At 38.0% G+C, this 17,494-nt stretch overlaps 2 protein-coding genes and 2 pseudogenes across 3 annotated transcripts; 2 read left to right on the top strand and 2 right to left on the bottom strand.

The window, feature by feature from the left end:
• The first annotated feature begins 2,103 nt into the window (after window positions 1–2,103).
• LOC148698262 (uncharacterized) lies at window positions 2,104–4,126 on the top strand. The gene is made up of 3 exons (XM_088690413.1): window positions 2,104–2,592; window positions 2,814–2,879; window positions 3,742–4,126. The coding sequence occupies exons 1-3, from the start codon at window positions 2,104–2,106 to the stop codon at window positions 3,838–3,840; spliced, it is 654 nt and encodes a 217-aa protein (XP_088546539.1). The 3' UTR covers window positions 3,841–4,126.
• A 3,081-nt stretch (window positions 4,127–7,207) lies between these two features.
• On the top strand, window positions 7,208–10,053 carry LOC137716420 (putative 4-hydroxy-4-methyl-2-oxoglutarate aldolase 3). The gene is made up of 2 exons (XM_068455872.2): window positions 7,208–7,364; window positions 9,429–10,053. The coding sequence occupies exon 2, from the start codon at window positions 9,437–9,439 to the stop codon at window positions 9,935–9,937; it is 501 nt and encodes a 166-aa protein (XP_068311973.2). The 5' UTR covers window positions 7,208–7,364; window positions 9,429–9,436; the 3' UTR covers window positions 9,938–10,053.
• Window positions 10,054–11,021: 968 nt separating this feature from the next.
• Window positions 11,022–11,872, bottom strand: LOC148698261 (uncharacterized protein At5g19025-like; annotated as a pseudogene).
• LOC137714176 (ABC transporter C family member 10-like) lies at window positions 11,833–17,311 on the bottom strand (annotated as a pseudogene). Its single transcript, XR_015961040.1, has 11 exons — window positions 15,244–17,311; window positions 14,829–15,149; window positions 14,661–14,747; window positions 13,992–14,582; window positions 13,729–13,893; window positions 13,314–13,608; window positions 13,016–13,230; window positions 12,610–12,915; window positions 12,439–12,502; window positions 12,118–12,357; window positions 11,833–12,053 (listed from the first exon to the last, which is right to left on the bottom strand). The product of XR_015961040.1 is annotated as an ABC transporter C family member 10-like (transcript).
• Window positions 17,312–17,494: the final 183 nt, after the last annotated feature.

The following is a 17,494-nucleotide window of genomic DNA, read 5'->3' as shown; positions in this document are numbered from 1 at the left end:
AATACAATCATCATCTCAACAATCATATGGTGATAGTACTAAATACATATATTCACATGAATTATATCTAATCATCAGATGGTGATTGTATTAAATACATGTATGTATTGTAACTAATTCCAAAAATTTATATGATATAGAATGTGTCATATTATTTAATGCATGAATTTGATGTATGTAGCACCACCCAATTCGTTTTCCTTATGAATTAACATGTTACATGTTTCTAACCAACTAAAATATCAATGGATAAAATTGTAACTTTCGAGCTATGTGAGGGCATTGAGTAACTCATGTCGCCATTTTGGCCTCGACTAGATCAAATCAAATAGAGTATATCTAGCTAAAGACTTTTACGTGATATGGATTATGGAAGATTAAAGGGATCCATATTTCTTACCTGTAAATCATGAAATATAATCATGGGTTGGGAAGGTTAATTTTCTTCAAAAGTTATAAATCGTGGGTACCACGTTTATTTCTTAAATATTTTTCTTCAGACCTACCATACCATTAGTTGTCTTCAAATTTTCTTTTCTTCCCCTAATAACCTATTTGCTTTGACATTTTGGGCCGACCAAATTAATAAGTGAAAGCAATAGATAAGAACCAAGCTCGTGTGACGACATAGTCATATGCCATATCAGTTCATGATATTGATATAAACATCTGTTCTCTTTTCTTCATGAACGGTTGAATATTCGAGAAAGAGAAATATGCATGTGTCTTAAAATTTCTATTACTTTGTTTTTGGTAAGGTCAATTAGGAGTTGTTTGTGATTGTGTCATAGAAATTCTTTCTTAATAAGAGTTTGCTATGTACTTCTTTAAAAAGTACTTCTAAGTAGAAGTGTATTTTAGCAGAAATGCTTATGAGTAGAAATGTTTTTTACAAAAACAATCTTGTACAAGTTCTTACTTGTTAGTATTTTTCTTAAAAACTAACAATATTGAGTAAGGAAAAATCCGAACACAACCTCAGACAAAACCTGATCGCTAATACCTTGCTTTCTTACTTGTAATAAGAAGGGGAAAAAAAATGGAACAAAATGTATTAACCAGAAAGGGTCAGCTGCTACTATTTCTTAGCAACAAAAGCTGCTGCAGATATAAACTTTGCAGCTGCTCCCTGCCCGTGAGAAGCAAACGCGGCTGGAACTGATGTTTAAATGGTACAATAAAGAGTTGTGCTACATTTAGTCGCCTACATGTAAATGCTTCACAAAATCAGGAAAGGGAAGTTATCGTTTGTTTTTTCAACTTCCACTCTTTTGCATTTGTCTTTCAGGGTATCATAATTTTGAGTGTCAAAATTGCCACTTAGTACTACAGTCTAATGATAATCCTTTTCATTTGTAAGTGAGAGGTCTGAGGTTCGATTCTCGTCAAAAACGAATTTGAACCACATTATTGTTAGCCCATTGTGAGGCTTAGGGCCTGTTTGGGATTGAGGTGCTTAAAAAAAAAGCTCCTATGAAAAAAAGTTATGAAAATTTTTGATGTTTGGTAAACTTTAAAAAACAGCTTTTTTTCAAAGTTGAGGGTGAAAAAAAGCCCAAAACCAAGAGATGACAAGAAGCTGCAATTTGTAGCTTCCAAAAGCAGCTTATTTTCACCCACACACGGATGAACAGTGTCCAGGTTTAATGAAATATACCATAACCCAAAACTGCCCTCGGCTTTCCCTTCACCGACACTCTCGCCTTTCTCCAGAACTCTCTCGCACGCTCTTCACCTCAGAGCTCTCTCGCATAACCCGAACCTCAGGCTCTCTCTCGTTCTCTCGTTCTCTCGTTCCGTCGTTCCAAAAACTAGCGAACTCGTTCTCTCGTTCTCCAGGTTTCTCCAGGTAAGCTTCTCATTTATTTGTTTGGATTTTTCAAATTAGGGATGGGGAGATTAGGGAAAGAGGGGTGGGAAGAGCAAAGGGATGAGGGAATGGGTGTCGGGAAAAACAATTGGGGATGGAGGGTGGGGAAAAATTAATTGGGGAAGGGTGATATGGTTTGTGGAAAAAATTAATTGGGAAAAAATTAATTGGGGAAAAAATTAGGGTTTGTGGAGGAAATAAAAAAGGTCTGCTTCTGATTCTGATTTGGGTATATGTCAGGCCTGATTAGCGTAGACGTTCCTCAAAATCCCCCGTCTGTTCCGTCTCCTGAGCCGTCCGTTGTTGAAATCCTTGATTGGATTGGGACACTCGGCCCCGCCGTGCTCGATGAGATTCAGCAATTCGACCCCGCCTTCCTCGATGAGGATCGGAGCTTCGATCCTTCCATTGTTGATGGGATTCGGAAATTGAGTTTGAAGGAAAAGGAGGAAAAAGAAGAAGAGAAGGAGAGAGAGACTGAAAAAGAAAAGGAAAATGAGAAGGAGAGAGAGAGCGAAAAGAGTGAAAGCAGCAGCGGCAGCGGCAGCAGAGGAGGGAATGAGAATGGTGGTGAGGTGGAGGAGGAGGTTGTTGAGGAGAGTAGCAGAAGGGATCAGTACCCATTGAGGCATGGAGACTGTTGGTACTATCTGAGGACTGGCAATTGTAAGTTCGGATCGAATTGCAAGTATAATCACCCTCGGATAACGAAAAACAAGCAGGTATATCTCCCTTGTTCCGCATTTATTTGTTAAAGATGATGTTATTCTTTCACGTGCATCTTTGTGGTGAAATGTATCCGAAACAAATCGGGACTTTGGGCCTGCATTTAGTATTTGAGACATTAATGCATCTGGCCTCGTATGATTACAGGAAATAATTGTGTCGTTGGTGCTCACTTTGTGTTTCTTCGTGTTTTGAACTTTATCATATTGATTTGAAGGTGTCTAAGGACAAGGCAAAGCTGAGGGAAGAGTTGGAAGAGAAGCAAGACCAGACCGAAAGCAAGGTTATTATCTATCCGAAGTTCTGGTTTTTACTGCAACTGGTTGGTTTTCATGTTTTACATCATTAAGTTTTGTTTTACTTCGCATATTTGATTTCAAGTACTATGTTGTGTTTTGACGATGGGGTTTCTCGATATGGTTATCTGAAAGCTAGTAGGTTAGAATGCACTAGTGAATATACAAGCTTAAACCTTTTTCATCTTGTAGCTAACTATAGAATGATGAGGGTCTTGAACGTGATCAACTCATAGTCGATGTGTTTCGACAGTTGTATGCTGTTACATTACAATTACATTTTCCTTTTTATACAGGATTACAATTATGTTTTTAAATGTCAATGACATTTCTTTCCCTTTGTACCCGTGTATTCAAATCTGTGCAACGTACATGGTGGCCTAGTAACAGATTCACAATCTTAATATAACAGTTAAGCTTGTGATACAAGTAGGTTGGTTTTTAAGTTCTAAGTTATTCTCTTTTGGGCCAATGAGTTGACCGTTTGCCAATGTGCATATTTTTTCACCCTTGACAGCATTAATAACTAACCACTACTTGTTATTCAAACATTTTTTTATATTTAGTAATGGAATAATATTGGAATTGAAATCTTTTTGCAAGTTTTAGTGTACCTTGGATAATTAGCAATGTACCACGAAAATGTATATTACTGAGACTCATTTGACCTTGCGAAAGATAATTTGTAATGAAAGTTATGGATGTCTCTTTCAACATAGAAGGATTCTTAACTCACAGTTCCTCTCTTGCCTCTCCTATATGAAATACTCGGTTTGATCAGTTATTGTGCTTCGTTATTGCATGCCATCAATTGCACAAACTTTCATCCTAAATTTGTTTCCAATCCAGGGTCAGAAGATTTGCACAGACTACAGCCACTTTGGCGTTTGCAGTTCTGGGCCAACCTGTAGATTTGACCATCCGTCATTATCAGATTCCTTTCTGTGACTCGGAAACTGCAAATAGGGTACGATCATATGGAAGTAGAAGTGGAACTGATGCTACAATTCCGCAACGGCCTGAGTAATGCGTTTTGCACGAAATGCCAACTAGAGCAGTGGATTCTTGTCGCCAAGGACATGAAATCGCTTTGTTATTGAGTCTTGGAAATGTATCAAACCTTCTCCCCTAGCTGCCACCGGCTTTTCAGATGTGAGAACTTAATGGAAGCCGGAAATGTAAATGTTTCGTGTTTGATGTAATTTTACTGGAAAATAAACGTTGAATTCAGTGAGTATCCTCTCAACTCTGCTTTTGTGGTTATGGTCACGTCCCAATTATCTTCGATTTCCTTGTTGGATAATCCTTACCTAACAAAAGTGATTATGTTTTAACTTTTGACCTCCAAAAACAAACCCCAATTATGTTTAACTTTCTCTCAAGGGAAAACTGTTGGATGAACTTGGAACATTTTTTTAAACAAATGAGAACACACCAAGAATTAACAAGGTTTGACTGCACATGATACAAGGGTTTTTCTATCCGTGCTACGAACTTTTGGGGTATGGAAGAAAAGATGGGCAATTTTAAGGGATATGCCTAATTACCCGTTCAATAAGCAAGTGAAGATTGTCATTGCTACAATGGCTCTTCATAACTACATACGGAGGTATTCTGAACGTGATCGTCATTTTGATGACCCCAGGGACTTTTGTGAAGAAAGCGATAGTAGTGATGATGATGATGATGAATATCAAAATTATCAAGCTGAAGGATCACATGAGATAGAGGCATTAAGAAATAGAATAGCAACAAGTTTGATGAATGCATCTAATTAGACTACTTTCAAGTACATTAACAATATTGTACTAATGAATCCTAGCTATTCACTCTAAAATATTTCTATTAAAGTAGTTTGTCATACTATTTAAGATGAAGTTTATAAATATTTTTCTTCTAAAAATAAAATATATTTAGTAATTCACTTTTATTTGTTAAGAAAATTAAATTAATAGCACATCTAGTAATATACCCTTTTTGGTCATTTCACACAGTCACAGCTGTTTTACAAAAAAGTTTACCAAACACTATGATACTGCTTTTTTTTTCCAAAAGCACTTTTACAAAAAAGTTTACCAAACACTTTGCTGGCTTTATTTCACAGCCGCTTATTCTCACAGCACAGCCGCTTATTCTCACAGCAGCTTTTTTTCAAAGCACAGCAATACCAAACCAAGCCTTAGCCTACTCTCCCACCGCATTAGTATGGATAATATTGTCTGTTAAAAAAAAAAAAAAAAAAAAAAAAGAGTGTGAATCAAGGCTTAATTGGTGGTTGGGTGTGGACTAAACTATTTTAGTTAAATGTGAGTGATATTTTAGCCCTTACTAGCAAAAATGCCCGTGCTCCGCTGTGGGTTTTGAAACCTTAACCACAATTTAACACATCAATTTCTAAATAATTCAAAAAACAACCAAAGTAGATGAATCCACATGGTAGAATAAGTCTTTAAATTTGCATCTATATTCTATTGAATTTACATTAAGAGCCTATGTACAACAAAAATGTGGATTTCTACATATTTAGCTATATACAGTTTACATGATGAGTTTTTCATGCAAATTTGTGAGTGATGGTTGTTTAATTGGTATCTAAGGTGCAATAGTAGTTGGTGGTGATGTGGCTAAGTATCTAAGGTGCAATAGTAGTTGGTGGTGATGTGGCTAAAATGAGAGACTCAAAATTGAGTACGATTCCTTGTAGCATAAGTAGAAAAAGAGGTGGCGCAACACAATCTGTCAGTGTAAAGTTACTTTTATCAAAGCTAAACTCAAAATTTTCTATAAGTATCAACAATAACTTTATGCATATTTGAGATAAAGTTGAACCTGATTTAGAGAATTGTCTAAAGCACATGTCACCACCATTGGCTTGAATGCTACATTTGAACCGCTGATTTATTAAATAGCCTGAATGTTGCATTGGAACCGTTGATTCCCATCACAAAGAACTTAGGATTCTACATTGTCATCGCCACTGATCTAAGAATATGCTCAAAAGGTTAAAAAAAAACAAAATATCATCCTACAATACATAAGTCAAGGCACAAATCTATCTGCAATTAATTGAAAATGGTCTAATTATATTGCAATCATGTTTGAAGCAGGATTAGCACTTCACTCCCGCTACTTCGCCCACCACTCTTTAAAAACCAAAAACATCAATTCGATGCTATTCCAACTTCGTCATCCACCATTCTAAAGTTTCCTATTTGTTATTCGATTCTACCTTCAATTTTTTTAAGGGAGTCGTAGTGAGACACTCATGGTACTGTTCACTTTTAACGTTAAAAACATTTTTAGCCTAAAAAATCACTCATGATACTATTCACTTACACTTTTATTTTGTTATTTTGATTAAAACTAAAGTTTTTGAAGACTTTTCGTTAGTTTTTTTTTTTTTTTTTTAACCGCTGCTCGAGCAATCAATCCACATTCAAATTTTTAACTGCTGCTCAAGAAGACTTTTGATGGATTGCCTTGCATGAAGGAAACTTTAGAACCAGAAAAGAAAAAAAAAGGTAGACTATTCGATTGAATCAAAATCGAATTCTAATCCAAACTCAAATGACAAAATAACCAGAATACTAAACTGACTCTTCCCCCTCCAATAGCCACAATACCAAAGCATACAAAATTCAATAAGCCCAAATTTCCTGAAATCAAACCCATTATAACTTCAAAATATTACAGAATACCAATTTCAATGACCCCCAACAGTTATTCAAATTCAATAACCCAGAATACTAAATTCAACTCGAACATAATCCATAACAGCCCCAGAAGTCTAAATTCAGGGCTTTAGTATATAATAATTTGGAGAACTCATAGTAATTTAGATTCAAATCCAATTTTGTCTGTCCCATAAGCCGATTGCTTTCGGCCCTACTTAAATTCGAGTCTCGTTCGAACTGAGTACTTTTTTTTGAGTCACTCCTATATTGGGCCGGACCGACCCCAAATTATTGTGACAAAACTAACCGGTTGCCTTCTAAAATAGATAAACTGACTTAAACCGGCTCTATAGTTGCGGGTCGACTTGGCTCGATGCATTTACAGGGCTGGGTCGGCCTATGTACCTAGTTTATGTGTAGCATTTGAGCCACATTTTCCGGTTCAGCGTAGGGTTAGTGACTAGTCCACAACATGACCCATGAAACCTCAGGAAATTAGTAGCCCAACCCTTCCTTAACTTGGACTAGCCCAAGGATATTCATAGAGGGAGGGAAAGGCTATTAAACTAACATTGGCGGGTACTGCAACTTCAAGGAAATTTCAGGGGGCACAGAACCCTACAGGATAATCTGTTGCCAAATTGGTAACTACAACTGAGACTCTTCAAGGCTGATATCGGCTGCTTTTGACCATCTTTTAACTATTTTATGTAAAAAGAATGAAAGACTTGACCGACTGAGCAAACATAGAAGAAGAACAAGAAGAAGAGTAAACACTGTCATCTCGTTCTCTTCTGGGTAAGCTTCAATTCCCTGTTTTCAGCTTTCCTTATGTAAATTTGTCTCTGTTAGATGCTACGGCATGTTATTGGCTTGAAATACTGTCACTGTTCTCGATAAGTTTGCGTGGCATTCCAGGTATAAATAAGTTTACGTTGGAATTTGGTATTTTAGAAAATGATTTTTGCATTCTCATTTTCTCATCTGCTCTCCTCGCTAGAATCAATGGACCAAAACGAGGAGAGGAGTGCAGACGGGAAACTTGGTACTGGGGGAAACTACCCTTTAGCATCTTGTCAGATGTCACTGATCAATCCATTATACAATTAGATGAGTGCTAATGGATCAAAGATGTTAGATGCATGGCTTTTTTGTTCTATTTTATTTGAATTCCTCATGTTTTATTGGTTTTTTTGTCCCTAAGTAAAACTTTGTGAGTTTATGCCTCTAGTAATTCACTTAATCAAACTATTCATCCCTCTGTCCGCTCCTCTTTCCTTTTGCTAACTAAAAGACTGTTTAATCTCCTGCTGCTCATTCAACTTTTGGGGCATTTAGGAAGATTTAAGCTTGTCCTCATTAGGTTTCTCTAGATTTCCATCTGAAGATGTGGGATTTCGTTTTCCATTAGTTTAGTTCGTGCTGCTAACCTTGATACATACTTTGGAAAGTAAATTTTTTGAAGGAGGGGGGGGGGGGGGGGGTGGGGTTTGTGTTTGTGATTGTCACTCTGTCTCTCTTGAATCTCGGTGTTGTTGACTGGAACTTGCCTCAAAAATCCGGCTTGTAGGAACCAAGGAAGCGTGCTCAAGAGCTCTTAAACTGCTCCAAGATACACTATTTTTCAGATTGTGGGACAAATTGGATCCTAGCAAACTGTGTCCTAGTATACTTTTTCACTTAATTGGTTATATCGAATGCAAATATGGTCGATGAATTTACCGAGCTTGCTTTTATATAAATCAGTACTCTGCAGTATACACAATGCTGGCGCCGTACTCGTCTAAACACTAAGGCCTCATTTGGCAGCTTGTATAATAAATCGGATAAGATTAATTATACGGACTCTGGTGTTTGGTGCACTTGGGTATAAAATAGTTGGCCTCTTTTATACGGTCAGCACCCACTTACTAATAATCTCGAAAGGCTAAGGATAATTAGTCCGGACACTGAATCAAAAACACGCTGTGCATTCTCTCTTCCCTCTTTCGATCAGAAACACACTGCCGTCTGGTTCCTCATCTTCTTCTCCAACCCAACAACCTCTTTCTAGGTTCTCAAAGCTTCAAACCATAATCTCTCTGTCTCTCTCCTCTCGATCTGGAAATTTCAGCAAATTTAGAAATTCTCAAAGTTGTCTAACTCCTTGGAAATCCTCTCGAACCATAATCTCTCTCTCCCCACTCTATCTGGAAATTTCAATAAATTAGGAGATATTTCATCTTATTTTTCGGTTTCAAGGGATTAGAAGCCATGGAGATCATGGTTTGTAGTTGGTGGTGAGAAGCACAATGGTGGCGATGCTACGCCATGCTGTTTTTTTATTTTTTTGCTGATTTTTTTTTTTTTAATTTTTCTTATGTGTAGTTACCTTTTTTCTTCATTTTACCATTAATCATTATTTAAAAATTATTAAAAAATAATAATTATAATCTAAAGTTCTGTTAATCCAACACACAATCAAACATAGTTGAAATTAGGTTTTGCTCAAATATGGGGGATTTTTTTATTTGCTTCTTGTTTTGAATATAGGATTTGAAAGTCTTTCGGTTTCTAGATAATAACAAACACAGTATAAATAATACGACTATTAGTCCGATGTTACACCAAACGCCCGACTAATTTAGTCAGTATTATCCGATGATTATTATCTTATCCGACTGAAATAGTCAGTACAGTCCAACCTGCCAAACGAGGCCTAAGGTTCTTTTGATCCCTCTATTTTCTCGAGTATACTAGAATTCTAGGAATATTTAAGTGCGACGAGAAATTATTGTTTGTTTTGCTTGAGCTTATTCTTAGGCAGTTTTTATTTGCATTACCACATTTTAATAACGATATGCCGATTGTATGTATCTGCAGGCAAAAATATGGCTACGTTGGCAACTGCTGAAATTTGTGATTCGAATACCACTCTTTTGGAAAGTGGATGTTTGCGTGTGCTGCCACCAATTTTCCACACATACGGACAATCTCGAGCATTCTCAGGCCCCATTACCACACTTAAGGTGTTTGAGGACAGTGTCTTGGTCAGACAGCTTCTCGAGACCAAAGGCGAGGGAAGAGTTCTGGTTATTGACGGCGGAGGAAGCATGAGATGTTCTTTGGTTGGAGGGAACTTGGGACAGTTGGCTCAAAACATGGGATGGACAGGTATTGTGGTGAATGGCTGCATTAGAGATGTAGACGAGATCAATGAGTGTGACATTGGGGTGAGGGCTTTGGCATCTCATCCGGTGAAATCGAACAAAAAAGGCGTCGGAGAAAAGCATGTTCTGATCAACATTGCGGGAACCTTGATTCGTGAAGGGGAATGGTTGTATGCAGATAATGATGGCATCCTTATTTCAGCATCTGAATTGTCTGTTTGAATAAGCATTGTTGATTGATTCCCATTTTATTCTTGTCCTACCAATAAGAGGGATTGAGTTCTTAAATTCAGTTGTACTTGGAATTTCTTGTTTAAGTAGTTTTGTTAGCATATCAAGTAACCTTGTTTTTGTTATATTGCTTGACATTGGTGATGGGTTTGTAGATGTGTGTGGTCAGTTAGCCAAGGTTGTGTGCTTGCTACCTTGCACCAAATTTCAAGTTACCATCACCCTTAATTTTTTAACAAATATAAAATTGATAGACGAGTTCTTGAGTTTGTTCACCATAAATTATTTTGGTCATTTTGTGAAAAAACTCTGATAAGTAAGACTAAAATGACCAAAATACCCTCAATTTAATAAACAATGAGCCAAAATGATTGGAAAAAAATTGAGGGTATTTTTGTCATTTTTTGTCTTACTTAATAGAGATTTTTCACGAAATGACCAAAATGATTGATGATGGACAAACTTAGGAACCATTCCTATTGATTTTAAATCTCAGGAACCAAAATGAGGAGTTATGAAAATCTTAAAGACCATTTTGGCTAAAATGCCAATTTTCTAATATATATACTTGCCTCATTCTCAACCAGATAATTAAGGATTCATGTCACTCACAATTAAATTTTATATCAAACGTTGACATTAAAATGTCAAAAACACATTCATTTATTTAATAAACATGTATTCCTTGTGTAAACAGATGACCAATATAACATTTAGGGTAAATTACATAAAACTGTCTTAACTATTAGTCAATTACAGTTTTATATTCTATCTTTAAAATATGTCAATGTCATACCTCATCTTACGAATTTGTTACAATTTCATACATTCCGTCAGTTTGTCTGTCAATTCTTCTGTTAAATAGTGACGTGGCTTGAGATAGAGCCCACTCCCTATTATAAAAATTAATAAAATATTAAAATTTTAATTAAATATTAAAAATAATAATAATTTACCCTTAAAAAATAATAAATAAATAAAACCCATCTTCCCCGACCCCTTCTCCTTCCCTGCAACCCAAATCCAAAACCACCCCAAACCCAGATCCCACCCACGCCAACATCGCCCCTCAGACCTACCTTCTTTTTCTTTGTTGCTGCCATGTCATCGTCCTCCTACCCAACCCCAAGCCTTTGAGCTTGGCCACTGGGCATCTGCATCACTCCTGAAACAGCAGCACGGCATGGCCATTCGTCGGTGCCATCCACCTAAGCTCGGTCATGAGGCACTCGTAATCAAGATTGCCCTCACTGAAGCAACATAACTTGACTACGAACAGCGTGGCAGCGAACAAGGCGACGAAGCCGATGACATAGGGGACGGGAATGTGGTGGAGGTGGAGGGTGGAGTGAGAGAGGAGGAGCGAGAGGGAGTTGAAGATGTAGGAAAAGTAGGAGGTGATGAGGAAGGTCCCAGAGAAGAGGACGAGAATGAGGATAAGGAGGTCGAGGGTGGCTGACGGCGAGTGCTTGTAGAGGAGGGTGCAATTAGGCTTTGAGGATTTGGGTATGGGGGTTAGATAGAAGAAGGATGAGGATGACGTGGCAGCGGTAGAGAAGGAGAATGTGGGTCTAGGGGGGAGATGTTAGCGTGGGTGGGATCTGGGTTTGGGGTGGTTTTGGATTTGGGTTGCAGGGAAGGGGAAGGGGTCGAGGAAGATGGGTTTTTTAATTATTATGTTATTATTTTTATTTTTTAAGGGTAAATTATTATTTTTTAATATTTAATTAATTTTTTAATAAGGAGTGGGTCCCATCTCAAACCACGTTACTATTTAACAGAAGAATTGATAGACAAACTGATAGAAGGTATGAAATTGTAACAAATTCGTAAAATGAGGTATGACATTGACATATTTTAAAGATGGAGTATGAAATTGTGACTGATCCAATAGTTGAAGTAGTTTTATATATTTTACCCTAACATTTATATCAACAAAAGTTCACAGGCAAATGAGCTTGTATGATCTGCAACCCGTTTCCTTATCAATCGTCTGAGTGGATGCTGGCATTGGCAGCACGCGACCAATATTCTTTGACAAGCTGCTTAAATAATGAGCCTTCATTCTTCATCAGCTTCATTGGTTCATCATACTCTACTAATCTCCCTGTCATGGTAAATTTCGTTAATTACCATCACTAATATATATATTGCAATGTTTAATTGCTTACCATCACTAATAGTTAGCACTTTAGTGCAGTCCATCACGGTTGGTATTCTATGAGCTACTGTTATTACAGTGCAGTCTGCGAATTCGGTTCTTATAGTTTTCTGCAGAATAGAGTCTGTTGCGTTGTCCATTGATGCAGTGGCTTCATCGAGGACTAGTATCCGGCTCCTCTTCAACAAAGCGCGTCCCAGACAAAATAGTTGCCGCTGTCCCATGCTCCAGTTTGTTCCATCTTGTACAACTGAAATCCAGGCATTAGCTCTTGTCTTACATACATGGCCGAAAAACAGATTTCTTAGTCCTAGATACACAATTTGCTTACCTAAAGAATCCAGGCCCTCTACTTTTTCTTGAATGGCCTCTCGTAATTGACATTTCTCGAGAACCTTGTCCACATTGATAGAAAATAATGTTAAGTTAGAAAATGGAATGTATATAGAGCATGAATTCATTTACAATTCAACAGTAGTATACAAATAATCAAAAACCTCACCTCCCATATTTGACGATCTGTATGCTCTGATAAGGGGTCTAGATTGAATCTCACAGACCCGTTAAATAGTGTAGGATCTTGCGGGATGATCCCGAAACGCGATCTTAAATCATGAAGTCCAATTCTAGAGATGTCATAGTCATCTACAATGACTTTTCCGTCTGAAGGGTCTACCAGACGAAACAAAACGCTGATAAGAGTAGTCTTTCCACTCCCAGTCCGGCCAACAATCCCAATTTTGTTCCCTCCTTCAATTGTGCAACTTATTCGATGAAGAACTAGCGGAGAATCTTGCCTATATCTTACCTGCATAAGTTTCATTCCGTATATATCAGTATATCACACACAAGTCCCATTGTTCTTAGAGTTTGCATTTTTTTTTGGGTACATCGTTGTCATTACTGACCTTTGAATTGCAAATTTCTACTTTGCCAACAGTAGGCCAAGTGCGTGCAGGTCGGTTCTCCTCTTTTACTTCTGGAGCCTCACTGGGAATATGCATGTATTGTTCTACCCTTTCTACAGAAATGATTGAGTTTGCTAGCAGGCCCTGAAATTGGACTGACATTACGAGAAAGGCATTCAATGAGAGTCCGTATGACAGTGTCATCCCGATAAGGCCTGCCAAAAGATTAATCAACAATGTTAGAAGATATACGAGATAGATGGTGTTACATAGACGATGGAAGCTGATGTTTACTAACCAGAAGAAGAAGAGTCAAACTGAATCAAAATAATGAAAAATGCAGAGGCTGAGAGAACAATAGCACATAGCAATTCCAGATGTTCAATCAACCACTCATTTGCTGAAAAGTCGTGGAAGTCAACACTAGCATTTGCATCAATCAAGTCCAAGTTTTTTTACCAGAACCGATCCTCCTCTCCAAAAGCTCGGATTGTCAGGGCTCCGGTGATAGATTCAGCAAGGTGGCTTGCAAGTGCAGACTTCGTCGTGCCATTCATTCGTATCAACTCTTTTGCAGAAGCAAAGTAGTAATTCTATTTGCAGGAAAAAGAGAATCAAGCAGAAGATTTTCAGTTTAGAGAAGGCAAGATGTTAATGCGGACGAATTCAATGATTGAAGTAAACAAGGAGGATGGATTTTGTTAGTGTAATACCTGAAACAGTATAGTAGCATAAATTGTCGGGGCAATCAGAAACATGATTGGCCAAGTACGATACACCAGTACCAACAATATGCTGTACATGTTAAGAGTTCCCCCAACAGCAGTTAGAAACTTGAAAGCGACTTCAAGGTCGATGATGTTCATATCAGTAGATACCTGCACAAAATATTAGATGCCTTCCAGTGTGAGCGTCATTCGTTAAATGTAAAGCATTCTATTGACGTTTTTTTTTCTTTGAAGCTCGAAAGTATTACCCGACTAAGTATCCTTCCCACTGGTGTTGAATCATAAAACAGCATCGGAGCTCGGAACAGAGAGTTCAGTAGTGTATCAAAAATAGATTTTGATGCTCCACACCCTAAATCGACTAGAGATAAAGATCGAAAAAGAACGGACAGTATCATGACACACATAACCCCGGAATAAACTACAAGGAGTTTGACTCTGGATACTCCATTATCCTGAAGATTGGAAGCCAACCAAAGCACTTGAATGAATTGCCCAACTAAGAACATCACATGGAAAAAAAGTGACAAGGAGAAGTAGAAAAACCCTTTGCCCTGCTTCAAATACTGAATGTATGGCTTGAAACCCATGTCTCCGATTTCTCTCTCTTCTTGCTTAATAAATTGATCGCTGCCCGAAATTTCGTTCGGCTGTGACTCCGTTTCAAGTTTCTCAATCTCCTTTATAGATGCTTTGTGTTTTCTGGTGGAAGCATGTTCAGCTTGCCTTTCAGAATTTGCAGTGTCATTGTGTGCATTGACAAGGTCTTGGAACTCTTTACAAGAAGCTAGCAATTCTTGGTACGGAGCTTCTCTTAAAATTTTCCCTGAAGACATCAACTGTGAAGCAAAAAAAGTTAAATTTCGTGAACAGATTGCTTAAAGTATGAGTAATATTTAGCAGTTCTTGTAAATTACCAGTACTAAATTGAATGCCGGAAGGAAGTCTACTTGGTGTGTCACAAGCAGAACCGTCTTCTCCAACAGAGCTCCCATGACATATTCCTGGCAAACTTTCATGTCATACTTTATTAGAAAAAATGAGACCATATTGTTAATTGCTTTGAGCAAAAAAGTACGAATTACATTGAATCGGCTAGTCGCAGTATGGGTGTCAACTGCGCTGAAAGGGTCATCCAAGAGGTAGACATCGGCATTTTGATAGAGTGCACGAGCGAGTTGAATGCGCTGCTTCTGCCCTCCACTTAGACTGACACCTCTTTCTCCTATCTGAGTGAGATCACAGAACGGAAGCATCTCAAGGTCCTTCACTAGAGAACACTTCCCAAGTGTTTCTTGGTACCTAACATGATCCATAAGAGATCCAAACAGAATATTTTCTTGAATAGTTCCGGTTTGAATCCACAGAGACTGAGAAACATAAGCTATCTTCCCATATACCTGAACCTGCAATGTAAGGAAGACGTCAATCAGCTTACTAGTTAGACTCTCCCACCTATAATAATTCAATGAATAGTTTAGAAGATAAATTATTACATACAATGCCATTCATGTGTGGGACTTCTCCGAGAATTGCAGCTAAAAGGGTTGATTTCCCCGAGCCAACCTCTACACAAATAGCTACTTTTTCACCTGGTTTAACTACCAAATTGATGTTCCTCAATGTGGCCTTTGTATCATTAATATTATCCCATGAAATTTCGGAGGACCTAAAGTAAACGGAATGATCCACCTCTTTACCACTGCTCTCTTTCCTTGTCTGTCTGTTTTCCAACTCTGGTGCATCAAGAAACTTTACAATCCGAGAGAACGAAACCTTTGCTTCAATAAATGCTCCAAATATATCTGGAATCAACTTAATAGGCTCCTGAACTATGCGCAAAGTTGCAAGAAATGTAAAAACATTACTAGCAGACAGTGTAAATCCAATGACATAGCATGTCCAGAAAGTAACAGTTGATACCAACATAGGGGATGACCAGAACAAAACATTATAGTATCTTTTTTGTGACAATAATTTAGATATCCATTTCAGTTCTTCCGTTCTTAAGCCTTCGATGACATGTTTGAAATTTTTCACCCAAGAATACAGCTTCAATATCTTCATATTCGAAAGTGCTTCTGTGATGGCCTTCAGCCGCCTATTTTGCGCTGCCATGAACTTAGATTGATACTCATGCTGCAACTTTGCCATTGGAGAACTTGCCAGCAACGTCACTAGTAGTACCGTCAAAGCTGCAACGGTTGCCAGCCCCACACAGTAGTAAACAATGAGCAATGAAAGGCACAGCTGAAGGCTTGTGGACCAAATCTGATGAAACCAGTATGGAAACTCGCCAATTCTGTAAGCATCCACCGCTACATAATTCACTATCTCACCAGGAGAATGTTCCAGCTTGGCAGAATTTGAGAGTCGTAGTGGCTTCTGATATATTGCTGCAGATATCAATGATCTTACTTGGGGTCCTATCAGTCTAGTTTTAAAGCACCATTGCCTCTCTGACAGTGACTCCAAGATTTTCATGATAAAGAGACCAAGAGTCAGCGCATAAGCCTCGTATTTAAAAGATGAATCGCCTTGAGCAACCTTAATGAAGGCCAGGAGAAACAGTGGATTACTTGTCAGCGTGACAACCTTGATCAATGCAAATAACCCCGAAATCAAAATAGCTCTCCTCTGGCAATAAAAGATAATGGATACAACAGACGGGGAATGAGATGAACCTCCTTCCTTCCTTTTCCTCAATTGCTCCGTAAATATTAGGTACCAAGTTCTTGCTCGATCAGCCTGTCGCAATTGTGGAATATCTTCACTTCCAAGATCTTTTGCTTGCCTTTCCTCATTAGTGGATTCAACCACCAAAATGACATTTTACTAATTAAGCCTGCTTTTTTAAAGGAGTTACATTATCATTCGAACAGATTTCACCTTCGATACCAGATTCCGCCCCTTGCAAAGGAGTGTAGAAAGCACCATCATGCATTTCTGGATCACCTTTTGCAAAGATATTGCTTCCCTGAAAGGCACTAAATATCAAAAGGATTGATCCGGGGAAATATAAAATGTTTAAAACAACCTTAACCGATACTGCCTCATCAGTAACAGCTTCCCAAATTGATGAACTGCAAAGGAAAACTGCAAGCAAGAAGGCAAGAACTGAAACTGTTATTGCAATATTTGGGGGGTGCAGCTTCTGTAGGCTTATGGTTAAACTGAGAACCAACCACGTGAACCCTTGGAAAAGCAAGACAAGCCATCTATGGAGAGGTAAGGCAGTCTGCTCTGCAATTACTTTGTCGATGATTGTCCATATTCCAAACCCCAAGTAGGCCAAAGCCAAACCAGCATTTAAGCTCACTGATGCAATTGACACTGCAGAGAAGGTGTACTGAGACTCTGGTGGTGCTATAATCTTCTTTGATGATATTCTATACACGAAGAAGCACAACAAGATGAGTAGGAGCAAGATATCAACCGAAATGATCAAAATATTGTTGATACATGAATCTGGATTGATAATTGATAAAATTCCAGAACTGCATTCATTTCCAGATTCGGTTGAACAGTCTGAACTAGTGCAGAATAAGGTCCAGAAACCCTTCCCCATGTTTTCTCGTTGGTAGAGAAAATCTGCAGAATCACAGTGACAAAGGTTTTAAAGCAGAAAAGGAGCTCTATCTTAACTTAATTGTTTCACGCAGAAATATGGTACGTAGTATAGAACGGCACTGAATTAATTAAGGGGACAAATCTGCAGTGCATGAAATAAATAAGGCGAAGCAAAAACATG

This window comes from Pyrus communis, chromosome 3 (genome assembly GCF_041283825.1).
Source record: "Pyrus communis isolate YQ-2024b chromosome 3, ASM4128382v1, whole genome shotgun sequence".
NCBI classification, from domain to species: Eukaryota; Viridiplantae; Streptophyta; class Magnoliopsida; order Rosales; family Rosaceae; genus Pyrus; species Pyrus communis.
The sequence above is the reverse complement of the archived record's forward strand: the minus strand, read 5'-3'. Positions and strand labels throughout refer to the sequence as shown.

Bases quoted from the DNA above. Each gene is read 5' to 3' on its own strand.
- LOC148698262 (XM_088690413.1), top strand. From the start codon at position 2,104: ATGTCAGGCCTGATTAGCGTAGACGTTCCTCAAAATCCCCCGTCTGTT. The intron at 2,593-2,813 runs GTATATCTCCCT...ATTGATTTGAAG, and splicing joins GGATAACGAAAAACAAGCAG to GTGTCTAAGGACAAGGCAAA. The intron at 2,880-3,741 runs GTTATTATCTAT...TTTCCAATCCAG, and splicing joins AAGACCAGACCGAAAGCAAG to GGTCAGAAGATTTGCACAGA.
- LOC137716420 (XM_068455872.2), top strand. From the start codon at position 9,437: ATGGCTACGTTGGCAACTGCTGAAATTTGTGATTCGAATACCACTCTT.